This window comes from Microtus oregoni, unplaced genomic scaffold (assembly GCF_018167655.1).
Source record: "Microtus oregoni isolate MIOR12 unplaced genomic scaffold, Mior012 000017F_ref0000208, whole genome shotgun sequence".
NCBI lineage: Eukaryota > Metazoa > Chordata > Mammalia > Rodentia > Cricetidae > Microtus > Microtus oregoni.
This window is the reverse complement of record NW_024543076.1, coordinates 38,117,935-38,145,251: the sequence shown is the minus strand read 5'-3', so window position 1 is coordinate 38,145,251 and position 27,317 is coordinate 38,117,935. Positions and strand designations below refer to the sequence as shown.

The window sequence follows — 27,317 nt, the reverse complement described above, 5'->3', positions numbered from 1 at the left end:
GATAGGTAGATAGATAGATAGATAGATGATAGATAGATAGATAGATAGATGATTGATAGATAGATGATAGATAGATAGATAAATAGATGATAGATAGATAGATGATAGATAGATGATAGATAGATAGATAGATAGATAGATGATAGATTGCTCCCTTTCTGAACATTTCTTTAGCTGTGCAAGTTATTTGGTTTTTTTTGTTTTTTTTCCATTTTTAATTTATTTTTATTTGATTTTGAAATTTTTTTGAGATTATAATTCGATCATTTCTCCCTCCCCTTTTTGCTCTCCAAAGCCTCCCTTTATTACTGTCTTTCAAATTCATGGCCTTTTTGGTCACCAATTGTTGTTACATGCATATATGTTCCTAAATATAACCAGCTTGGTCTGTTTAACGTTACTTTAATGTATGTTTTCAAGGCTGGTTCTTTGATACTAGATGACCAATTGGTGAGTTCTTCCTTAGGGAAGATTTCCACTTTCAGCATTTGTGCAGGGTTGAGGTCTCCTGCCTCACCTTCCTGTCAGCTTTGGTGTCTGATGTTGGTCTGCTCAGCTCGTGTTTAGGCCTCGTGTGTTCTTTACAAGAATAGCTGGTGCTCTTAACCCTAACCCATCTCTCCAGTTCTTTTCTTCTGATTTCTTAGCATAGGCAAGTTATTTGTAACAGTTGTTCACAGTATATTCTTCACAGTTCTGTGCATCAGTTAGGGTCTCCTTTTATGTTTCTGGTTTTACTGGTTTAGTTCTCCCTTTGTCTCTAACTAAACATTTGCCAATTTTGTTTATATTTTCAAAATATTAATGCATTTACTTGATCTATTTTGGTTTATAATTTAATTTATTTTTCTCTTAAGTTTATTTTCTATGAACTTTATCTTTATTTTGTAGTTTAGAAACTTTGAAGTGTATAGTTAGCGTGTTTATTTGGAAATTATCTATTTACTTTTAATATATTCATTTATCATTATAAACAATAACTAAATAATAACTAAAGATGTGTCTTATAGATTGTGATACATATTGTTCTTCTTTTAATTGATTTCTAGTTTAATTCATTGTGCTCTGCAAAGACACATGACATGATTCCTTTTCTAAAAGTTTTATTGATATTTAATTTGTAACCTAACATATGATCTATGTTAGACCTAAGAGGGAAAACCATTTCCATGACTGCTTCATTAATCGAACTTCATGCAGAGGCACACAAGAGCCGGGCCAGACAGCTGCTTCACCTTACACTGGGATCTTCAAGAGCCACCCTTCACTGACTTTTGAGGTTCCTTTTATGAGGAAGGGGAAGGGTTGATAGGAAAAAGCTGTGGAGTTAATTGACTGTTGGAAAGGAGGTAACAAAAATAAGGTCAAGAATGCATCCTGTGGAGGGAGGGTCATCAAGGTGTCTGGGAAGACACGTTTTCACAAGGCAAAAGGGCAGTCATCTATCACAGGTTTAGGAGTTTATCAGGCAAAGTGGTGGCTGGACATCATGGGGTCACAATTTCAGCATAGGGTGAAAAGTGTGGTTTACAAGATACATCACGTTCAGGAAGCTGAAAGTTATTCTTGTAAGATATGGAAACTAAATAGTGATATAAGATAATATGGATCCTTAATAACAATGTGTCTCCTGTTGTGATTTCTCACTTTTCATTGATTATACTGTGCCTGGAAAAGCACATGATACGATGACTTTTTTAAAAAAACTACTGGTATTTATTTGTAACCTAACATATGATCTATTCTGGAGAATATTCTGTGTCTCAAGAAAGAAAATGTATATTCTAGTGTTGTTGGTTGGAATGTTTTCTAAATACCTATTAGGTCCTTTTATTCTATAATATGATTTAACCCTAATTCTTACTTGCTGATTTTCTGTTTGAACAATTTTCTTACTGTGAAAATCAGATGCTAAAGTCTCCAACTAAGTAGCATTGTAGTGAATCTCTACTCTTACGTCTATGAGTGTCTGCTTTATGTATTGGATAATCTAGCATTGGGTGCATATGTGTTTATAATTATTATATATTCTGTTCATTGATTGCTTTATTAGCATATTATAACCCATATCACTTTATTTTTCTTTGCATTGTCTATCTTCAACACTTTCAACTTCTGCTTACCTTTGCCAGTGGAATGAGTTTCGATATATAGTTGTATAATTAGGCTTCACTTTTTTTGTTGTTATTCATTCATTAAATCTGTGTATTTTGATTGATGACCTACATGCATCTATACTCAAGGTTATTATCTATAAATTTAGGCTTCCTTTAGTCATTTTGCTGTTTTCTTTTTCTGTTTTATAAGATATCCCCATTTCTTCAAGACTTAATTCTTTTCTTTTGTGACTTTTTTTGTCTATGAATTTGTTCAGTAGTATATTCAGAATAGTAGTTAGCATCCTTATTTCCAGTGAAGGACTCTGGTCTTGTGGTGGTGAATTCTGTCAGTTTTTGCTTTTCTAGAAAACACTTATTTCTTGATTGGCAGGTTTTTTCACATCAGAGTTTTAATGTATCATTCCATTTCTTTCTGGCATACGTGAATTTTGTGGATAAATCTGCTGTCATTCTAATGAAGTTTCATTTATAGGTGACATTTTTCTTGCACTGGTTTTAGAGTTCTATGTGTCTTGTACTTTCATATTTTGAATATGAAACTATTCTGGAGAAGGTCTTGTTTGAATGAGTGCAGTCAGGATCCTTGAAGTTCCTTGGATCTGGTTATCTGTGCCCAAATTCAAAGATGTGGGGACTCTTTAACTTTCATTCTGTTAAATTTCTCAGTGATTTCTATATGTGTGTTCTTCTAAAATTTCTGTAATACAAGTAATTGTTCTCTTAATGGTGTCTTAAATATTTTAATATTTCTATGTACAATTTTAACATTTTAATATTTCTATATATTAATTGTTCTATTCCTTCATTTTTCTGTTGTTTTCTTTAGTTATTTTATCTTCCAAGTTTAGAAATTTGTCCTTATGTTTCTTCTATTTCTTTAAATTTAAGACTGAAATATACATCTCTAAGATTCCTGATGACTTGATATAATTTCTATGTTGACTCTCCTGCTCATGATTTTTTTTTGCTTGTTTGCTTTTGGTTTTGTTTTTCTCATTTCATTGTGTCACCTATCCACATCCTTTTGTGTTTCTTTAGCTTCCTTATTTTGATTCTTTTTTTCATGCGTTTTATGGATTTCCTTCCAATTGTGATCTATTCCTAAAGAATCAATCTGTACCTCACTGGAGGTATCACAGTTCCTTGGCTTTTCATGCATCTTAGTTTCTCTGAAATAACTTATGCACATATAATGAAACACTTCTCTTATTTTATTGAGTATCTTTTCTTTGAGGACAATTTTTCATTTAAATAAGATGTAAGGTATCAGTCAATGCTTTGTCTGATTCTGGATAACTTAAAATGTTTAATGTTCATGTGATTTCTTTAGGTGTAACCAATGACAAAGAGCCTATAAGTGCCTTGATGGTCTAGATTGAAGTGACTCATAAATGCAATAGTCCATTGTTTAAGATAATGTGGACTTCTAAATGTGTATGCCCCCAGGCCCTACAGACCAAGCACTTGTGGCACTTGGATATGTGATGGCAGCAGTTATGGTTATGCTGATACACAATCTGTAAAACTGTCTCCGAGTACCACAAGACAGGAATGGGTAGTGACAGTTGCTAAATACCCATCATTCTGAAGCTATTTTGAAGAAAACAGAGAATTATCTTCTCCAGTTCCTGTGATACAGAAAAGTGCAGTCTCTGGGTTATAAACCAAGAAGAGATCCTTTTATAAAACATGTGAGACAAGCACAATGATACCAGTGAATTTTTCACCATTGGCTTTCGACAAGATCCATGGCCTGTGGAAGAGATCATCTTTAGCATTCATGGGGACAAATGTAAATGTTACTACAAGGTATGATCCTGGTGGCTAGAGTTCTGGAGCTTCCAGACATTTATTTGATATTCTTTAGGTCTAGCATAGCAAGTGTCAGTGATGCTAGAACATTTGAGATGTTCTTGAAGTACAGCATCCACACCCACACCCTTGCCCATTCCCAACTGAATAAACATGGGTGATATTAGCTTCTAACCTAGGCCATGGATTGAAGAAAAGAACTTCGATACATTTACAGGTTGTGTAAAAATGCGACAGGGTTTGTAGACTGGGTTGTCACCATTCTTGAACTGCAAGATATGGATGAGATTGTCCCTGTTTCCTTCAAATCAAGTATAAGAGGTGTATGGGCCATGTGGGAGTCTGGAACTATAAAAGGCTAAGGGATCTGGTATTTGTCTTGTGACAAGCAACAGAACTACAGTTCCTGATGGAGTCATAGGCTCTCATAGCATCCACTAGGTTTTCAAGGTCTATATTAAGTAACAGAGGGAGAGTAGGCATCCTCACATCATTCTTGATTTTAGAGGAAATGCTCTGTTTGTCTCTATTTAATACAAAAATAACTTTAATTTTGTTGAATATAATCTTTTCATCAAGTACCAGGAACTTTCTGATATGAGTAAGTTTGAATTCTTTTATAAGTGTTTTATAAACCACGTTGTTTAACCCTCACTGGTATGGCTGCACTGTTGAATTCTTAGTCATGAGAACAGATTTCTGCCTATATTTCAAAAAAACATCATTGCTAGAAATGCACAGTGTCTGAAAATGGCCCAGTCTAATTATTGTCAATTAAATGTTGCCATAGTGTTATAAATGAAACTCTAATGAATAACAGGTTTGTAACTTCTTACATCTTTGCCTCTATTTCTTTTCTGGGGTTCTTCACAGATTGAATATCTTTGCACTTATAGCTTTCAAATAGTTTTTGATCCATACTTTTCCTATGAACTTTAGAAAGCATTTAATTCGAATATCAATAAAAATATCTAGCCACCTATACTATATATACTAGTGAACTGATTATGTATCACTTTTAGCCTGTTCTGCTTCTGTTTACTTAGCTAATTCATTAGCATTTGACTTATCATTGAATCCTGAGCTCCTGAACCACTCTTAACAGTCCCCTCTTCTTCACCTCACTTATCACTAAATTCCTTACCACTTAATACATTTACGTACCATTTGTATAGTCCTATTCATGTTGTTAACTTCCCATATGGTCAAGACAGGCCATCTCCTGATCTCCCTGAGACTGATTCCACAGCATGGCCCTGCCTCATTTCCCAGTCTCTGGGTGTGCATTTTTCCTGTTCTGACACTGGAGTTATTTTCCTTAAATTTCTACCATAAGAATGATACTCTATTGTACTTAACAACTCTTTCAAGTTGTGGGCTTCAATGTTGCATTTGATTGGTTTGTTAGCAGAAGTGATGAATGAAAGATCAAATTATCATAAATTGTTACTTTAAAATATGTCTAAATAGGGATGGCAAGGCACTCAGAGGAATGAGTAAAATTATTCAACAATTTAAAAAGTAGCCTGAAGACTTGAGTTCAGTTTCTGAGATTCACATAAAGGTTGAAGAAAGCCAATTATAAAAAAGATGTCCTCTGGCCTTAATCCATTATATACCTACACACATAAAAATATAAATTTGAAAAAAGTACAATTATGAACATACTGTTTAAATGTTTGCAAATAACAAAAAATTAAATTGACCAAAATGGAAATTAAATTATATCCAAGTAGGCTGGACTGTAAAACATTTCCTATATGTGAACAGAAGAACATGAATGAGAGGCTGGGGAGATGGCTCAGTGGTTAAGAGCACTGGGTTTTCTTCCACAGGACCTAGGTTCAATTCACATGGAAGCCCACAGCTGTTTGTAACTCCAGTTCCATGGTACCCAACACCCTCATGCAGGCAAAACACCAATGCCCATAAATAAAAAATTTTAAAAGAATGTGAATGAATGCAGTATAATTTAAGGAAGCAAGTAGTCTTTTAAGAGCTAAATATTTTTGCCTTACAATAAATTATTTAAAAAAGACAAAAATAAAAATTAAAATACAAAGTCACGTTGAAGAGATGGCTGATAGTTAAAAGCACATACTGCTCTTGCAGAGGACCCAAGCTTGGTTTTCAACAGCAATGTCATGTGTCTCACAAATACCTTTAATTTCAGCTCCATGGAAGCTGATGCTCTCTTCCAGCACCTGTACCTGGAGTTACAATTGGTTTTGCATCATCTGACATGGGTGATGGGAACCGAACTTGGATCATCTGCAGAAGCAGTAAGCACTCAATTGCTGAGTCTCACCTCCATTCCCTGTAGTTGGAGTTAAAGTTTATAAAATACTAAAAGGTTTTTTATTTTCTTTTGTTAATTGATTTTATTGAGCTATACATTTTTCTCTGTTCCCCTCCCTTAACCAACATAGTACTGAATCAAAACAAATTCAATAAATTGACACTATAGAAATTCACTATAAGGCTAAAGGAATGAAAACAGTATGTTCTGAAAACTTAATATTCCCTGAAACAAGGAAATAAAATTAAATAGATCATACATTCCCCTTAAAGTTAGCAAGACAGACTGCACAAGAAATGCCATAAGCTTTAACACCATGAAAGCCACAGAAAATAATCAAGGAGAAAACTTGTGGGCTTTATTAGATTTGATAAGTTTTTGGATACAATTTTAAATAGTATGCAATGTTCAAAAAACAGGATGATAAATAGGTCTTCATTAAATTTTGCTTTTTACACACATTGGAAAACTTACAGAAGTTTACAGCCCAAAGGATGAAGGAAGTGGCTATAGATGACTCAGCATTGGCTTATGAGTTATAGTGATGATGCTTCACTAATATAAGACATTCACAATTGGGAAAATTAGGCTGAGAAAGGGAAGGAGTATATGTGAATCTTAGTTTTCCTAGAAAGCTGAAATGTTTTCTTAATGTCTAAAATCATAAAATAAATATAGTTTCATACATTGAATAAAAACTGGCAGTATTTAGCTGAGTTCTCTAAGTCTCAGCTCTTTTGGAACATAGTAATTTCCACTCCATGAATAGCACGATGGGCAGAGGGTTTTAAGAACATTCTCATTTGGGAGTGAGCTTAAAACCCACCAACTGCACACCTCATCACGGGAGTTCATTCACCACACCTCATGACTCGCTATAACAAAAGACCCATTAGACAGGAGCACAGGCTTGATGATGCGGATAGCTGTTCTGGGACACTTTCCATTTTTCTGTAAGATAACTGAGAGAGGAAAATGAGAAAAAGTGAGAAGGTGAGAAACAGCACAAGACAGTGCTCACAAAATCCAATACAACAAGAGAAAATGAAGTGCAATACAGTGCAGGGCAGCTGGTTGCCATGGCAGTCACTTGACTCAGTCTTTTTTCCTTTCCTTTTCTTTTTTTTCTTTTTCTTCCTTTTTTCTTTTTTCCTTCCTTTCTTCCTTATTTCCTTCCTTCCTTTTTTTCTTTCTTTATTTTTTTGGAGACAGGGTTTCTCTGTATAACATTCCTGGTTGTTCTGGAACTCATTTTGTAGACCAGGCTAGCCTCCAACTCACAAGTGCCAATATTAAAGGGGTGTGCCTGCACACCCAGTCTGATTCACTTATTTCTACCAGAAATTTCCCTCTCTGCTTTGCTGTCAACTAATTTACTTTTCTCATGACTCTAACTTTCAGTCCAGAAGACTTTATTCTGACTGCAAATTCTGCCATGTCAGTAGCTACAGTTTCGCCATTGACAATGTAAATAAGCTAATCACTGAATATACCTTATTACAGTACACTAAAGTATATAAAATCTTAAAAATTACATGGCAAAGATATTGGCATGCTTTAGTGGAAAGTGGCTGTCTTTTCTCATGACCATATCAAATTAACAAAGTAACAAAACAATAGGAAGGGTAAGAGCCTTTCTTGGTTGCCCACTGTAAACTTTGCATAGCCTCACACTGTAGAAGGAGCACAAAAGAGCTTTCTGTGGTCTCTTTCATAAGAGCACGAACTCTTTTCATGACAGCTCTATCCTTATGACATAATTGCTTCCAGAGGCCCTACCTCATCACACTGAGAATTAAGATTTCAACAACTGAGTCTGGGTTTATGCAAACCTTTAGACCATGACAGCAACAGTGTCAAATAAACCAAAATAATACTAATAATTATACAACTAACAGTCCTCATATGTTCTTTATATGAATTGAATATAATAATTAACATAACTATGTACTTTTGCCCTTGTGGTCTGACTGGTAGACTGCTTACGGTAGCTGGACTGAGATTTAGAATTAAGCACTCCCTTCTCCTTCTGAGTGACAGCTTAGTCTGCAGAACTTCACTGTGTTGCTCCACTTGGCAACCCTTTTTAGAAATATTTGTTCTACTGGTGACCACCTCACTTCTGCTTTCCAGAATCTTTGAATATATTGAACCTGGTACTGGTACACTTTGTGTCCCTAAAATAAACCCAGGAAGACACAAGGAAAAAAGCCCACGGGAAGAGCATAGTGCTAAGAAATGAAAGATTTTAAGCTTATCACTTTGCAACACACACACAAGCACACACCACACAGACACAGACACACACGCAGTGGGCTACAGTTGAAATCAATATAAAAGCCCATGTAGGTTATAAACAGTCATAAAGTAAAGCATATAAGCAGTAATGATTACAGATTTACAGTTTGCATATTCTGTGTTTTTGACTTGGCTGCCACTTTAATATAGTATGCAACTATTACAGCATGTTAACCTTAAGGCTGACCAGTGATTATCATCTCCTAAATTGCAAAAAACAGGATCTCAATCAGTTTTTCCAGACCTCTTGAAAATCTTATGTTCCTTAATGGTTCATTTAATTAAATATTTCTTAAACCAGCATTTACTAATTGTAATCTGCCGATGGAAAGATGCATGGTGCATTCTACTTTTAATGGTCTTCAGTAACTAAAAGAGGGTATTTCAATTTTAAGAAGACACCGGAGAATGAGTAGATAGTAACGAGGCAGTTGTCTCATACCAGATAGGCCTGCTCCAGTCAAGGCTGAAATCCTGGACCTGAAATGAATTTTTTCTTATGTTTTTATGCAATACTTCTTAAGGATTGTACATAAACTGATAAATAATGTATGCAACTATACAAAAGAACTGTCTGTCATCCTCAGTCGGAGACCTGTGAAGTTAACAGTTTTGAAGGAGAGATAAGACTCTGACTCTTGAAGAAATAATTACAAAACAATGGGATGATTATGGCTTAAAATGTTGAAGGAACCAGCTAATTTGACCTGGCTGCTTAGTACTTATACCTAAACGTGAATGGCTCCAAAAGAACTCAGATGGAAATCTAAGTTTAGAAAATGTAGATGTGGAAACATTCCAGTTTGAAGAAGTGAACTGAATTTTGTAAGACCAAGTGATACGGAGTGAGTAGTTTTAATGCAGAGTGGGAGAGTTAGATGTGCACTTAAGAGGACACGCCCAGGGAGAACCTATAGAAAGGATGTGCCCGAATTGACATTTGAACCTCCGAAAGGACATCCCAGCATTGACCAAGTTTAGCTCCAATGTCTTTGCCTCAGTCTCCTTTATTGGCAAGACTCGTTTGCTTTATACTTGGCCAGCAGGTGTCCTACTGCTAGTCCTTTGATGAGTCTGGCATAGATAATATACTTGTGCTTTAAGAGCTACTTTATCAATTTTATATTAATTTTACTCGTTTTAAACCCACTTCTAAACATTGTTCGCTGTTTCAGTCTTTTTTCTATGTGATTAGAAAGTTGAATCTCAGCCAGATAACTGGTTATTACATAACATTTTAACTACATAGTGATAATATCTGCGCTCTAGTTGTTTTTCTATCAATACACGTTATTTGTACAAGTTACTAATTTAGTGGTCATCACTGGTATGAAGGGCTGTGATGGAGAAACGAAACTTACAGAGAAGAAAATTTTCTGTACACCATGGTGATTACAGAGAGCAATGCCATGAATATCATATATCATGGTACAATGGATACTGAATCAACATACAGAACACTTGCTAGTTATGTCATAATGAATAAGTTAATCTTTCCTGACAAATTTCTTTATTGCTAAAGCAAAGACAAAATCATCATCTATACTTGATTGAATTGGTATAAGTATTAAATGATTTAATAGACAAAGACGGATGGAACAATGCCCTTGAATTTGGTAAGAGCTTATCAGTCATAGCATACAACTCGGTATAGAAAGAAACACATGCATCAATGCTTTCCACATTTGTTGTCCTAAGTCCATCCCTAAGAAGAGATGAGAATAAAACCCTGTCACATTCAAAATGGCTCTAAGTTGCTAGGCCCAAGCAAGTAAATTTCTATTAAGAAACATATAAAATGATTTTGCATTTTATAGATGCAAATCTACAAACTTGTCTTTATTAACTTCTTTTTATTTATTTATTTATTAAAGATTTCTGTCTCTTCCCCGCTACCGCCTCCCATTTCCCTCCCCCTCCCCCAAACAAGTCCCCCTCCCTCGTCAGCACAAAAAGAGCAATCAGGGTTCCCTGCCCTGTGGGAATTCCAAGGACCACCCACCTCCACTCAGGTCTAGTAAGGTGAGCATCCAAACTGCCTAGGCTCCCACAAAGCCAGTACGTGCAGTAGGTTCTGTCTTCAAATTTTTATTAGCCATTTGTTTCTTATAATACAATACTACCCAGAACTCCAGTGAGGCCCTAGCTATAGCTGGCCTTCATTGTGGAATGTCCACTTCTAGGTGAGCCTTGAGTTTACATGTGAAACCCCAAACTTCATGGACTAGTGTGTGTGGGAAAGCCATTGTTCTAAGGAAGCACAAGATGTTCAAACATAGGTTCCCTCCTATCACCCACACCTTAATAGAGGAACACTGGATTGGAGGTAAAAACATTTGAATCAGAGGCCCTGCTTTGTCATTGTCCATTCGACTTTGAACAACCCATTTAATTCTTCCAGAGACTCATTTTATTTCATTCATAATTAGAATTTTGAATTGCATAAAGTCTGGTGTCTATTCTTATAACATTATCCAATTTCAATGATTAACTTCAGGTCTACAGATTTTTCTGCTTCATTGATGTAGAATGACAGTCTACTCTGAAGTTCTCAAGAGAGCTATCCAAGCAGAAAAACATTCCAATTCCAATCTACATACTCAGAACAGTGTATACAAACTTTACCGTCTGTGGCACGGCATCGAGTGCAGGTGGCTGTGTTGCCAGGTTTCCAATAACTATGCTGTGTGTCTGCATTTGACATGAACACTGTTATCCAAGGAAACCTGCCAAATGTTGACTCATATCATTCCTGCAACAGCCTTTCTTATCATCAGTCTTACATAACTACAACTTAACCTGCACAAAGTAATAAAACAACACATTGTATACTGAAGTTGACTCTGTAGTAGGGCTGGGAAGGCACCCCCCCCCAGTATAAAATACACATTCACCTTCTGCAAAAGGGATCCAGTGTAGATATAATTTCATAAAATTGTTTAATAACCATTACTTATTAATTGCTTTTTTTGAGATCTTCCTTTATTTTGCATTTAATGTTAATATTTCTAGTCAGTTTTACCAACTGACTTTTTATGCTCTTCCATAAAACAAGATGTATACAGGTATTTTCATAAGCAAAAATTTAGCTATATTAATGTTTGTTATCTAAGTATTTGGTGAGGCAGCTTCAAGATGATATTCTGAAATAATATTTTGAGAAATAACATTGTAGAGGTTCTTTTTGGAGGAGAGGTCTTTGTATTTTCCCCCTTGGGATTCTCTATAATGTCCATAGACACTAATTGTCAAAACATTTATTTCTCTATTTCTGCTACTGTTTTAACTATAATCATCACACAGAGAATAAAGCGTGTTGACTTAGGAGAATAAGCTAAATGAGCAGAATAGCAACTACAGGTGTTTTGAGCTTCCCTTGACCTACTTACTCTTGGCCACAAGAGTGGGAGATTAACAATATTACACTTTGGTTTAATTAAATGTTTTGTTATTTACTACAATGTAATACACATTAAAATTTCTACATAATTTTTAGTAGAATGCATTTTCTGGATATTTAATCACTGTATTAAGTGTATTTCATTTCTTGAATGTCAGTAAAATACTATTCATATTCATAATAATGATATAATAAACAAACAAGAAGATTGCAGTTTCTGTTCTCAGATAGCTGTCTTCGTTACCTTAGAAGCATAGGGTAACTAAAGAAGAGACTTGGGGTATAGAATTTTATAGGGATTGTCTGAGCTTTTACAAATGCCTGTTATTTGTTACCTTAGTAAAAGTTGTTTATTGATGAGAACTTGTAAAGAGTTAGCCAAAATATTAATATATTAAACATGGTTCAGCCCACAAATTTGCCCCATATCCTTTTGGCAGAAAACAAAACAACTTGGGAGTTGATTGCCATATAATTTACTTTACACTGAACCATGCCTCTCTATTTAGTAAGACATTGCCAGGTTGCAGCCAGAGCCTTCAGTCAACCATCCCAGCTGCAAGCTTCCAGCAAAGCAGAATTATTGCAAGCAAGCTTTCTCCTCATTCTGCATTTGTCCTGCCTCTTCCTCTTTCTCACGATTCATGCTACCCATCACGGAACCTGCTTCTCAGGGCTGAGACCATGTCATAGCCTGGTGCAGTAACTTCCCACTAGTTGTTCCAAAACACAAGACTAATTCCTTATCTGGAAACTATTCTTTGCAGTTTGCTTACCCTAATTTTCACCCTATATCAATTGTTACCTTTCTAACAGTATAAATGAATAGGATTGCTTACTATTTCCCAAACAAGCTCTGCATTTTTGGAGCACAGTGCCTTCCCTCCGTTTTCTCATTCTGGAGTTCCTTCTGCACTGTTCTCTTTCCCCATTAGTCATATACTGAAATATAGGAAACATCTAAACTTAAGCTCTTTCAAAAAATTTGTCAAAATTTAATCTTTTTAAAAACCATTTACCTTGATTACTATGAAGACATATTAATTAATATTAATTAATATTACATAAAATATTTTAAAGTAAATGTATGCATTAGTATATAAATAAAAAGCATTATCAATATATGGAAGAGGGTTAAGATTTATATGCATTTTTGATAAAATTTATTTTTTCAACTCTATTAATTTAGCTAAAACTTTTGAATCAAATTCATGTATACAAAGACAGTATAATGAATTAAGCACTGTAAGCTACCTTTTGTGTGGATGGTAGCTATTAAGTCATAGTTATGTGCTGGGTGGTAGTCACACACACCTTTAATCCCAGCACTTGGGCAGCAGAGGCAGGTAGATCTCTTTGAGTTTAGGGCCAGCCTGGTCTACAAGAGCTAGTTCCAGGACAGACTCCAAAGCAAGACAGAAACCCTGTCTAGAAAAACAAAGAAACAAAAAAAGACATAGCTATGCATGCTACAATAACAATAACCACTGAGGTCAGGTACTTAGTAAGAGGTTAGGGGGTAGGAGTGAATCTCTTAAGAAAGTAGAAATCGAATATATTGTTACAGAGAGGAAGGCTGAAACTCAACTAGGATTAAATAGGGAGGGGTGGAAGAAAATGATAACGGAGCAATAATGGGTAGGGACAACTAACACTAAAGGTCCCTTGTAGGAACCTCTTGTGGAAGCTTTCTAAAATGTATGCATATATGAAAGAAATCTAAGTGGAATCACCAAATAATAGAGAGACAGTGTCCCAATTAGATGTCTTACACCACCAAGTAAAATTCCCAGTGTCAAGAATGGGTAATATCTTGTTGAGTCATTGGACAAAGGGGACCATGAAAACTCCAAATATCACAGGTTATTACCAAAGTTATTTATTGTGTGCTCACCACAAACTAATAGGTAAGGCCCAATTGTTGAAGACAACACACATTATTATAGAGATGTGTTTGCTACAATCTAGGATTCTCTGCAGCTTATTATCCTAACCCTAACCCTAATTCTTTCTAACCCTTGCCCTAACCATGGATATTTTACTGTATCTACAATTTTTTTTAAATATTTCTTTCATTAGCAAAATGGATGTAAAATTTCTCTCAGGTTTTCTTATAGTTTGACACTGTTTTTTTTTTTTTTCAGTAAAAAATATCTCATTGTCTGGAAGTGCCATAGGTTATTCATTTACCTGCCGAGAGATGTTTTCATTGCTTCACAACTGAGAAAATAACAAAGCCACTTTAAATCTCTGTTTGCAGCATTTGTATGAGCATGCTTTCAAATCCTTTGGGTAAATATTGGGGATCAAGATTGCTGAGTTAAAGAAAAGTTTGCTTAATTTTATAAGATAAACAACGAAACTGCCTTCCAAATGGAAGTGCCATTTTGAATTCCCACAGGCAATAATTGAGAATTCTTATTGCTCCATACCCTGTCCAGTGTTTGGTGTGGTCTGTTTTAGATTTTAGATATTGCAAAACTCATGAGAGGGATGTGGTATTCCATTGTTTTCTTTTCCTTTCTTTGGTGACATGCGATGCTGAACATCTCTTCATATACGTTGCCATCCGCATATCTTCCTTAGTGAGGTGTGTGCTCAGGACTCACAAGTTTCTTCTCTTTTTGAATGGGTTCTTCCTTATCTTACTGTTGTTTTAAGACTTCTATTTAAAAATTTAAAAATATACTTTATGTGTTGATTCTTGTCAAACTTTTCCCTAGTCTGCAGTATATCTTCACATTCTCATGACACTTTGTTTTTTGCAACACAAAATTATAAAGTTGAGTGGGTTTTCACTTTCAATTATTTCTTTCATACACTTAAAGGATCATATTTTTAAATTATTGCATTTTAAAATATCAGCATGGAAATGGTCATCTAGGTTTCCCCTATGTCATAGTCTAGGAGGACTTTAGTGTTTTCTATCACAGCATGGTTTACTTGATTTTATAAAAGGTATAATATTTGTGTCTCCCTTCTTTTGGTGTAAGAATGTCACCCCAAACCACTTGTTGAAATGTGATGCTGTGTTTATTACCTTTCTTTCTGCCACAGATCAGCTCACTGGTTTCAAATAGGTGTACCTAAAAGGTGTTGAGTGTCCCATTGGCCTTCTTGTTCCTCTTTTCTCTGTGTCACAGGATCATGATGATTGTCTTTCTAGTGTGTCTCCAGATGAGGCAATGTCTGCTCTTGAGCTTTTTTCTTCAATATTGTTTGCTATGAAGAGTCCTTCTTCTCAACATAAACATTAGAATCAGTTTTCTTTTTTAATTCTCAAAAGGATTCCGTGGCATTTAACTTAGATTATATTGGTTTTGTAAAGTAGTTTGAACTTTGAGCAGTCTTTCCATGTATGAACATAAGATGTCTCTCTCTTCACTATTCTTTTCATATCTTCTAAGTTTTAAAAACAGTTTTCTAGATATAAATTTTCTTTTCAAGATATAGGCCATAATAGCTCATTTTAGGGATGTTACAATAAAACAATAAATATATTTATGTCATATTTGACTGTTTTTTGCTAGTATAGTCATTCATCACATAGGGTGTTGGTGTTAGGATAGTTTCAGATGCCAAAAGTGATAGATATTCATGTCTCTCAATTAAAATGAGAAAAATTTTTCTCCATTTTTTTTAGTTTTTAATGGACTTTATATAAACAAAACTTATTTTGTTTTTGTTAACGCAATCATAAAAAATTTCATTAATCTGTTGATATGATCAATTACATTAATTGGTATTTGAATGCTAAATCATCTTTGCTTGGTTAAGATAAATATTACTTGAATAGGCATATATTTATGTACATTATAGGATTTAGTATGCCAGCATTTTTTGAGAAGTATGCATCTAGGTTCATGAGACATTCTAGTCTATAGTTTTCTTGTAATGTCTTTGACTAATTTTCATGGTAATGACGTGGGATGGCCTTCTGTATATGTGTTGCTTATATTGGTTAGTGAATAAAGCTGTTTTGGTCAACAGCTTAGCAGAGTAAAGCCAGGTGGGAAATCGGAACAGCCACAGAGAGATAGAGTAGGATGAATCAAGATGCCTTGTAGTTACTGCAGGAGAAAGACACTAGAAGCTTACTGATAAGCCACAGCCTCATGGCAATTCATAGATTCATAGAAATGCATTAATTTAAGATGTAAGATCTAGCTAGAAATATGCCTGTACCTCTGGCAAAACAATGTTGTAATTAATAAAAGTTTTTATGTGATTATTCAGATTTGGACAGTCAGAAAATGAAAGCAGTCTCCATTTACACAGTAATGCTAATCGTTTGATGAGCTAGGAAAGATTCCACTATTTCTTTTACCTAGAAGACATGGTTGACCACTAATGGAATTTTTTCCTTTAAGATTTGGAGAAATAGTCAGTAAAATTTGAGCACAGTATATTCTAGAATATTAATAATTAAATAATATTTAAATTAACTAAAATTTATTCAAATCTCTCTTTTGTATATGTGTTGCAAGATTATTTTAGCCAAATTACTTGTTTATTTCATTTAAACTGTTAATATGTGGACATAGAATTATTCATAACAGTTTTAATTCCAATTGGCTCTAAGTAATGTAGCCTTTTCAATCTGTTATTAATAATTTGCATATTCTTTTTATTTCTTAATATGGCTAGGGGTTTGTTGATTAAGCTTTTGATTTGGGGAGAAGGGTATCTACTTGTCACCAAATGATTTGTTGAAATACTATACTGCATTGGATTGCTTTTGCTTCTTTAATTGATTTTATTCTTTTTGTTCTCTAAAATTTGTTTCCTTAGATAGTTTAGGTTTAATTTACTTTATGGTCAGTTTTCTCATTCTAAATCTGAGGTTGTTTATAATGCACATTATTATTTTTATTTATTCCATAACTATTTTAGCACTCTCCTCTCCATATTAGCTTAGTTTTCCTTTTGTGGATAAATACGTTCAAGACTACATGACCTTCCATTTGGCATTTACAATATGGGATGCATCATCAGAACAACCTATTTCCTTAGCTTTACTTTTAACTCACTATCTTTGATATGTACCTATCTGTTTGACAACTGTTCTTCTGTTTGACATCATCCCAAGTTGTTTTTGGTCATGGTGTTTAATTACAGCAATTAAAACTGTAGCAAAGACACCTGTAAGACATTATTCAAAAACAGATGACAAATAAAATCTGATACTCAAACAAATACATACTTGACCTCTTCCAATCCAAACCGGCATATACTCTACAGTTGACTTTTACTTGTAGGACTTAGAAAAGGTTTCTTAAGAAACCTTTGGATTGAACATGTTCTTCAGATCAGACAATTTGACTTTTTCTACCACTATTCTTTTTTAGAATGCTGCATCTCTTATCTACCAGATATGTTACCTTATTTTGATTTGCTTTTATTCAGCCACCTATTGCTATGCCGCTTTCACGCCAGAGGGAGCTCATTGTAATCATTGTTTTCTAGGTTTTGCATCCCTTCACTCTTTTATCCCTAGGCAACTTGTGGTATGGCACTTGGTTGAGTGTCCAGTCCTAGACAAGCCTCAGTGGGGTTCCTAAGTACAACTGGTCTGTAGGCGCTCATGACAATTGTCTATTGCTATGATAAATTCCATGACTAAAAGCAACTTGAGGCAGAAAAGCTTGTTTCAGTTTACACTTGTAATTTATCAAGAAAGGGAAATTGGGGCAGGAACTCAAGACAGGAACTTGAAAACAGGAACTGAAGCAGAGACCATAGAGAAATGCTTCTTTCTGGCTTTCTCCCTGTGACTTGCTCAGTTTGCTTTTCTATGAATGCAAAGATCCCCTGCCAAGGGTTGGAACCTCCTAGATTGAGCTAGGCCCTTCCATATCAAACATTAATCGTTAAAATGCCCTAGAGACAAGTCCTGTAGACAATATAAAGGAGGCATTTGTCAATTCTCAATTTAGGCTCCAGGTTTCAGCTAACTCTATTTTGTGTCATGTTAACAATGCCAAAACCAACTAGGGTTGAAGGCGTAAGTCACAAACAATGCCACACCAGTTTGGAATTATGATTAATAGGGTGGTATTTATTTAAAGGGGAAAAAACTTACAGATAACCGTCCCAGACGACAGCCCTCTGCGCAATCAGGAAAAAGTCTAGTCGCCAAACCGGAGCAGGAAGCAAAAGGGACGAGAAGGGAAGTAGCTGGGTTTTTTTTTGTTGTTATTTTTTTGTTATTTTTTGTTGTTGTTGTTGTTGTTGTTTTTTTTTTTTTTTTTTTTTTTTTTTTTGGTTTTTCGAGACAGGGTTTCTCTGTGGTTTTGGAGCCTGTCCTGGAACTAGCTCTTGTAGACCAGGCTGGTCTCGAACTCACAAAGATCCGCCTGCCTGAGAGACCACGCCCCAATGGGCTGGTATCTCAGTGGCTATTGGCTGGAGGAGCGGAAGGACCTCCTGCAACACCGGGTAATACCATTTTTCATAACTTTATAACTACGAAGTTGGAAACTAATGGTGGCTATCAGATTAATGTCTGTTTCTACCACCACATAATAATACATTGAAAGGAGAACCCATATATCATTTTTATTATAGTTGTATCTCTACTACTAAATGGTGCATGGTAGGTGTACAACAAGTATTTGATTAGGGACAAGTGACTTTTCCTTTAAGTTATCAACTAATTACCAATTCAAAATATAGTCTTCTAAGCTAAAAATTTTGTACCAACTGGAACAGGATTCTGCAAACAACATACAACTTTACAAATTTCACACAAGGAACAGAAGCTCAACATTTTATAGGCTCCTTCCCATGAGACTTTTGATGGACTAAGATTTCATGGTTAGGTTGTGATGATGGTGATCTGAAAATAAGAATCTTTTTGTAGAAAACAAATTTCCAAAAACTAGAAAGAAGCTTAATATTGAGTCTTCCATTTCTTTGTAAATACTTTGTATCCTGAAGACCAGTCTCAGAAAGCAAACACAAGGAAGCAGCAAACAGGCACTTAAGTACTGACTAGAAGCAACGAAGGCAACAGATGCACACAAGTGAGTTCAGAGTGCATGTGGCCATGAGGAATCAGTGGAATCACTACTGCAATTCTCTCCTAGAAAGAAGAACCAAAAGAACTTGTCTACGCTGGAAAATACAATTGGCTAACAAAGCATCTGGCCTGCGGACAACCTTTCTCTTCACTCCCTTTGGTTTTTGTCAGTTAACTAATGTCTAAGAGTAGCTTTCACTGCATAACAAAGACACATACCAATCATTGCTGAGACTCAGAGATGTACTCTGTGATCCATCATTTCCAAATAATTCATTCTGAGTCATGATATAGAAGAATATGGTTGTCTTCACACATGGCTACAAAATCTTTGAAATAGAGTTCAATTCCTTCCTCCTGAATGTAGAATAGAATTAATGATTCCATTTGAGCCAACAAAATAAGGTGGAAAAGACAGTGTGTAAAGGGTAAAAAACATCTTTCTTTTGGATGTTGAAGACTGAAGGAAAGCCAGACGCCATGTTTAAGGACTCAAGAAGCCTGAAGAAAGGCTCCTGTGGTTAAAACCCTGAGAGCTCCTATTATAAATAAACTAGTGAGGCACCCTGAGAGTAATTACTCAAGTTTTAATCAAAACCTGATGATTACAGGTAAGGCCAACACCTTAACTGTCTCAAGGCAGATGTAGATCCACAAGGCTCTCCCAAATTCTAACCTTCAGAAATCACAAAACTTTTATTATTTATGCTACCTATACTAAAATTTATTATGAAGTGATAGATTATGAACCAGCTGCTTCCTGTTGCTTGTCCCCATACATAAAAATTGGAAGAGGCCATTTTCAAAAATGAAGTGTTCTCTGGTCTAATCTGTTTATGTCTACAACTGAAGATTCAGTCTTTAGATCAAATCCAATATTTATGAGCAAAAAAAATTATTTCTCTGCAATAAATTATGTCACTCAAACATACCAAATTCTAGTCCCTGGAAGTTTATGGTAAAGGAGTCCTTGAAAATGTGATTAAATCAAAGATTTGACAAGGAGAAATTATACTGGACAAATCAGAGGAACTCAGCTATGTTCTTATAATACATGTCCTTATAATACAGAAACCTGAGACACCAGAGACAGACACAAATATAAGGTAGGAATTCTAGGGATGCTGGCAGGCAGCAGTAGATAGAAGAACCAGAGTATGGATCCTCCCTTAGAACCTTCAGCCAATACTTTGATTTTAAATTTCTTATTTCTAGGAATGTGACAGCATTCATTCCTTTCTTTCTTTCTTTCTTTCTTTCTTTCTTTCTTTCTTTGAACCCACATGCTTCTGGTAATTTGCTAGAGCAGCCACAGGAAGTGGGCCCATTCCCCCATGAAGTGGGAGGCACTTCTAAGTATTAGATGAAAAATGATCTAACCAGCTTTAGCCTCCACATAGAAAGTCAGAACTATTATGTATTGATTCTTCCAAAAATGAAGAACAAACACAATACATAAACTAAGTAAACTGTAAGAATTTAAGTAAAATGATTAGGGCCAATGAGATGGCTTAGTGTGTAAAGGTACTTCTGTGTAGGCCTACAGACATGAGTTTAGTCTCTGGTCTCATGGCTGACAGGAAAGAACTCCCAAGAGTGCTCCTCTATCTTCCAGACATATGCTGTTTTAAGCACACAGATGTACTCTCTTACATGCAAACACTGAACAAACTGATTACCCATAAAAGCAGTAGAAAATGCTAAAGTTGTTCTTCTTAACATTCTTTAAGAAACTAACATAAAACGAGCCCAGATTAATACAATATTAGAGAAGCAAAAATTGGAAAAATGTTGAGCTCCTTAGATTTTCAGGGGAAAATAAAGACTAAAATATAAATTGGAAATTAGAGCCTCATTAAATAATCATATGTAATATTTTGTAGAAAAGCATACATAAAGCAAAGTAATCAAAGAATAAATATACTCAAAATTATATAGAGGGTATAGTCTATGATCAGTGTTTGTAAATAAAGGTATACCAGGCCTGACCATGCTGTTGTTTGGAAGGTTGACAACAGTGACACTTTGGACAAGAAAAGTCAGTTAAATGTTTAAGTGGGGTTTAATAGGCCATTGTAGTAAAAAAACATGGAAGACAGTAGAACTGAGGACAATTTGAACTATGTGGGCATTGCTCAAGTAATTTCAGAGAACACCAGTTCCACTAAAGACCCTTCTTGTGATATTTTGGCAAAGAGTGTAGATGCTTTCTGCCCTTGTCAAAAAAATTCACCTGAGGCTAAACTGAAGAATTTTGAATTAATAGCACTGGCAGAGGAGATTTCAAGATGGCGTAGCACCGACAGTGCCAAGTGATCACTCAGGCATATCTACAACGATGAGAAGAAAACACTGCAAAGAGAAATACAAAATGCACAGTTTGAGGAGGAAAAAGGAACCAAGAAATTTAGTATTGGGGCTCAAGCAGATGAGAAGCTTAAAGGCCTGATGCTGAACAGAATAAAGAGAGTGGTAACCTCCAGGCAAGGCCCCTCCCAGCTAATCCTGCAAAGGCGTGAAAGGAAAAGTCTGAAGAATTTCCTTGGCTGAATAAGGGAAGGTTTATGCAAATGTAATTCGAGGAGGAGCCAGGTTCCAATGCCAGCAAGTAGGAGAACTTCTGGCTTTACAGTCAGATTCCAACCCCAGCAAACAGTAGTTCTTCTGGCTTTAGAGTCAAGAAAAATACAGGAAAGGGGTTATGGAATCTGCCTCCGTGGTTTAGAAAAGCCGTTCAGGTGAGGCGTGTGGCAAGGGCGTCCTTGCACAGAGGCCCAGGGAAGTCATTGCATAAAGCCGTGAAGTTGAAGCTTGGGTTGTGATGGAGATGCTAAAATGCTGGAGAAGCTATGGCCTCGGGTACTTGTCATGAGGAGAAGCAACACAGGCTGTGGAACCAGCCCAGGAAAGATAAGGGTGTTTTCAGTCAGCAAAGCTGGAAGGTGTAGGAGATAGGAACAGCTATCTATTCAGCCCTTTGACATTGGGCAGAGAGATACAGAATTTGGAGTTTGCCTCGTGGGTTTCAGACCTTCTTTGGTCCAGTGGTTCATTAACATGTTCCTGTTTCTCCGTTGTGCTCTGGTAATGTATATTTTGTGCTGCTGTGTGTTGGAAGTATGTGATCAGTATTTTGATTTTTGCCTTTACAGGGTTTTACAATTAAGAATTTGCCTTAAGTCTTAAAGAGACTCAGGACTTTGAATGTTAAAAGTCCTGAGGCTCATAGACGATGGAGACTTTTGAAGTTGGACTGGATGCACTTAACATTGTGTGGTGGCTCCAAGCCTATGGGAACTGGGGAGTGGAATATGGTGGTTTAAATGAGACCTGCCCATAGGCTCATATATTTGAATATTTAGTTCCCAGTTGGTGGAATAATTTGGGAAAAATTAGAAGCTGTGGCTTTGTTGGAGAGGTGAGGGAGGGCTTTGAGGTTTCAAGTACCTCGCCAGGCCTAGTCTCTGCCTGCTGCCTGTGGATGAGTATGTGAGGCTCCCAGTCACTACTCCAGTGCCCTGTCTTGTCTGCTTCCTGTCATGACAATCATAGACTAAATCTCTCAAACTGTACCAAGCCCCTCACTTAAATACTGTCTTTTAAATGAGCTGTGTTGATCCTGGTGTCTCTTCACAACAACAAAGAGTAATTAAGACAAGAGGGTTAAACAAGTAATAGAAATAAAACTGAAAGGTACAACCTAATGAAATCAAAGACCTTTTCTAGGAACAAAATCAAACGATAGCTCACAATGTTTTGGCACTTCTGTTACGGGTTTTCCAAATTTAAAATAAACTTGGAATAATGTTGAAATGAACCAAAATGCCTATACGAATCTGTTGTGTTGGTACTTGCTAAATCACGAGAAAGGAACTGTTTCCTTTTGCTATGGATTCAAACGCAAAACTGCTCTTTGTTGTTTATTTTAAAACGCGGTGGGAAAGAGAAAGATGCCACGTGTCAGAGCTCACGTGGAGGGATTTTTTTAATTGGGGAAAGTGAATGGGAAAAGGGGGGAGGGGAGAGGGGAGACTGACCTCTGTGGATACGAGATCAGAAGGGAAGAGGGGGTTGGACAGAGAGAGAGAAGAGAGTTGGGCAAGGTCCCCCCCCCCCCATTTTTTATTTTTATTTTTTTTGGTTTTTCCAGACAGGATTAAGGTCTACCTTTTAAAAGGGAACATAATGAGCCAGGCAGTGGTGGCCCGCCTTTAAACCCAGAACTTGGGAGGCAGAGGCAGGTGGTCTCTGTGAGTTCGAGGCCTGGTCTATAAGAGCTAGTTCCAGGACAGCAAAAGAGACAAAAGAAAAAGAAAAAAAAAAAAAGAAACCAAAAAAATCAAAACAAAACAACAACAACAACAAAAGAAACATAACGAATGTACACAGGAGGTACTCTTAGTGGCTACAGCTGAGGATGTATCCTGCAGGACCCCAAGGCAGGCCAGTACAGATGCCTGAATACTAAAACTCTTGATGGCCTTGAATAACAACAGCTTTAGAAGGCAGCTCTGACATCTTATATGCCCTTGTTAAAAGTATAGTGCCATAGTTCTTGGTCAAACTTGTGGCAAGCAAGTCAGTCAGTACAGCATCCTCTTTTGCAGGCATACAAAGCTGAATTGTATTAGTTTTCCAGAGCATTGGTCCAACCAAAAAGGATTCTAAAATATTGTTATGAAATTTGCTAGAATGCTTCAAGAATTTAACTGGGTGATGTATTTCATATGAGATTTTCTATGTGTAACCAAAGAAAACTGTATATACAAATTGATGCTATTCTTGTGATTGAATAAAAGGTGATAGAAAAATGACTTAATAGACAAATAATTTCTTACTATGTTTATCTATTATTCGAGGATAGTTTTAGGAATTACATGTCTTGCAACTGTCATATTTAGAGCATGAACTACATACTGCATGGCTGGCACAGACACATCTCCAAAGCATGCTTTTCCAAAGGTGAGACATTTCCATGCTCGAAGAAGGAGTGACCCATGCACCAAATACCACAGGAAACAAGGTCACTATTCCCTAATGAGCTTCAATTCAGGGTGCGCAGAAAACTTTGAACAAGGGCCATCACTAAGTGCAGAATCTTTAAACAATTATGTGTTCAGGCACAACTGTTTATGGGTAAAAGAGTAAAACATGTATTTTGAAGCCAGCAAAGCTTTCATCCTTTGTGCGAGCAATAAGAACAACCTACACTTTCCTGAGTGGCAGACGAACATCACAAGCCCTTTACTAATCTTGTCCTTGCTCGGTTTACTGTTTCCACAATATCAACCCGACTAAAGCCGTCTGGAGTCTTGGAAAAGTACAAGAGCCTGGTATTGCTAGTTTGTTGGACAGAGCTAGTTCAACTTGTTCTTAAAAGTTTCTGAATCTTATTTGAGGTGATCCTGTACATGTTTCCTTATTTTTCATGTAAAGAACACTATTCTTGATGCCTTGTTAGTAGAATCAGGCAAATTTACCTTCCATAAAGTGCTCATATTAATACCGGATATTAAAATGTCATTTTGCAACTATGCTAGGGACATCCTCAGTGTTAACCATATTGTTTTATATTATTTATTACAGGACAAAATGACAGGAAATGGTAAAAATTGCCCAAATAAAGAACCAAACTTTTTTAAAAAACATCCATGTGATGATGCAAAGGTAATGATAGTTTGGAATTTATCATATGAGCTTGATTTTGTACAGACTTGTTAGATAATGAAATAAATGCCACAATCTTTTTATCTTAATGACAGGATTATTATTCATCTATTATATTATACTGTGGTCTATTGTATGTTAATTTTACCAATATCCTCTCTATGATAGATTAAAAAGTAGATAATTTGTTCTTCTACTTTCCTGTTTTTTACATTGAAAATACTAAAAACTGAATATTAAGGCACAAATGTCTCCTCCACCAAAAAATGTATGGTCTTGTTAAAGTGATTGCAATGCACACACTCACACACACACACACACACACACACACACAAACACACACACACACCAAGTCACTAGTTTTAGACAACTTGAAATTTTTGTTTTAGTATTTGCTGAAGTTTATGCACAAATCAACTCTAGTTGGTCAATTATAATGAAAAAAAAACTTTTAAGTTTGTAATTTTCCCCAAAGAAAAAGAGATGCTCTTTAATATTCTTCCTACAAAACATAGCTATTAACACCACAGTATCACAAAACCATCAATTCTTTTCATTTATTAACTAATTTATCAGAAAAGCCTATGGTTTAGGTTACACGGCTTTTCTTTTTCTTTCTTTTTTTTTATATTACTATCAGCTATTCTTCCAGAACTCTAATTTTCAAAAATGGTAGCAAGACAACCCATACATACCTTTCCTCGCTCGTGCCTCCAGCAGCCTTCTTCTTTGGTTATCCTGTTAAAAGTATATAGTCTTGCAATGTGCTCACCCACAAACAATAAAGCCACATGTACGTAGTGGAGAAACGACTATTTAAAAGCCAGATAATCATTAAACCAAAGTGTAGGCACTTCATGTTCTGATTCCTCAGAGCCAAGCAGTTTCATTCCTGTTACTTGTCAGTCACGTGATTAACCAGAATAGAAAGCTGGGGTGGAGGCGGGGCTTTACTAAGGGATAGGGCTCTAGCTTTATGTTAATTGACAAACTAAAAATTCTTACCCAGCCCTTTTGATTTCTTTTCCAATAGGAAGCTGCTTTTCTAAATCGTGCTGCTCGCAAGTTAAATCAATTTCTTAAAATGAATATCAGTGAAGAATTCAATATCCACTTACTAAAAGTTTCCCAAGGCACACAGACACTAGTGAACTGCACAAGCAAGGTAAGCGTGGGTTGTTTACTGTGAACCAAATATCCATCATCTCTGTTAGGATGATGTCATTTCCTTTCAAAGGGAAGCTCTCTTGCCCTGGCTACAAAGTCAGAAAGTCCATTTGAATCTGCTTGAAAATCCTAACCAGTCTGGGACATTGAACAATGAGCATGCTGGCTTGTGGGTGATGGATTCTTTCTTATTATTGTTGTTTTGATCAACACACACGGAGCATAGGCAGTAGGTGAGTTTGCATACACTGGGCATTAGGAAATCCTAGGCATTCCAACTTGAATTACAAAATTCAAAGTACACAAATATGTGAGACAGGAGCAAGGTGCAAAGAGCCTGAGACTAAGAATTTGAAAAGTTTAGAATATTTTAATCTGCAGAATCTCAGAGATAAAAGCATGTTTTTTTCCCCACCAACTTTTTCCATGTTATGTATTGTTGTACACACCATTCATGGTGAATGGTGGGGAAATCTCCTCACACACAAAATACAGCCAGTGCTTAACATTCCTTACAGAAAGTGATGGAGTTTCTGTATATAACCTACACATATCCTCCTATATGTTCTAAATTGCATGTGGACTTCTTAAAATGCCAAGAGGAAAGTAAATAATAAATATTTAGTTGTTATGATGTGCAGTTTGAAGAACAATCACAAGAAAGAGTGTACACATGTTCAGTGCCGTCCCCTCATAGTCTTCAAGCATACTTCAAATGCAGTGTTTTCAAGGATGGAAAACCTATGGCTGTGTACTATACCAACACTAATACCATGAAGTACCAACTTAATTTCTCCTATCCAAGTATAGCAAATTAGTTAAGTGTACTTCCACGGTACTTTAAGAATGTTCTGTTGTCCCCACTGAAAAAAAGTTTCCTCCTATCTATCTTCAAAATCTGTTATCGACTCTTTGAAGTTATTTAAAAGCTACATGCTGGTATTACTTAAGCATATGATTAGTAGAGATATGAATTTGTGAATAAATTAAAAATAGATGAGTTCAAGATGTAGCCATTACTACTGCGTCACCACTGGCTCTTCCCTCTTTGTGACTTAGTATCCTCATTTCTGGACAGAGGTGAAATCATCAAGGTCATAGGGTTATCAAGTAAAGAGAAGAAAGTAAAATATGTGGAGTGCTGAGAGTAATATCTGTCCTAGAAAATATTCAATAACTGGTTCTTCACTAAGTGAGGAATCATTCATTATACCATGCCACATGGCTCAGAGGAAGTATGGCCACCACCCTCCAGAATCTGTTGTATGCAGGCACCTCTTCTCTACACTGTACCAATAGCATTTAAAAGTTCTTAATGAGGTGAGAAAACCAACTTATGAGGCAGATAGCAGTCCTACTTTAGTAAGCACTATGTTTTGTAGCAGACAATAAGGTACCAGTTGAATCAGACAGATTATTATTAATCTAATTATTTTTGGTGTTGAATACTTTCACTAGAATTTTTTACATATTCAATTAAATCATGTAAAAACTATATCTTTTATGAATGTTTCAACTCTTGTGTACACTGAC

At 35.9% G+C, this 27,317-nt stretch overlaps 1 protein-coding gene and 1 long non-coding RNA gene across 6 annotated transcripts in view; one reads left to right on the top strand and one right to left on the bottom strand.

The window, feature by feature from the left end:
• Positions 1 to 25,372, bottom strand: part of LOC121458463 — a 69,240-nt gene extending 43,868 nt beyond the window's left edge. For 2 of the 3 annotated variants that reach the window (XR_005975842.1, XR_005975844.1), the window contains exons 1-2: positions 25,313 to 25,372; positions 7,058 to 7,193 (exon numbers count right to left, since the gene is read on the bottom strand). This is a non-coding gene — a long non-coding RNA (uncharacterized LOC121458463). The remainder of the gene's footprint in view (positions 1 to 7,057; positions 7,194 to 25,312) is intronic. The other variant, XR_005975843.1, reaches the window with a different exon arrangement.
• Il7 (interleukin 7) overlaps positions 1 to 27,317 on the top strand; it is a 39,209-nt gene that overhangs the window by 9,418 nt on the left and 2,474 nt on the right. Inside the window, exons 1-3 of one of the 3 annotated variants that reach the window (XM_041667775.1) lie at positions 21,966 to 22,034; positions 24,537 to 24,617; positions 25,651 to 25,782. In XM_041667775.1, coding sequence (XP_041523709.1) covers positions 22,008 to 22,034; positions 24,537 to 24,617; positions 25,651 to 25,782 — 240 coding nt within the window. In that variant the 5' untranslated portion in view covers positions 21,966 to 22,007. Of the gene's footprint in view, positions 1 to 21,965; positions 22,035 to 23,936; positions 23,974 to 24,536; positions 24,618 to 25,650; positions 25,783 to 27,317 lie in introns of those variants that run through there. The other 2 variants (XM_041667776.1, XM_041667774.1) reach the window with 2 other exon arrangements.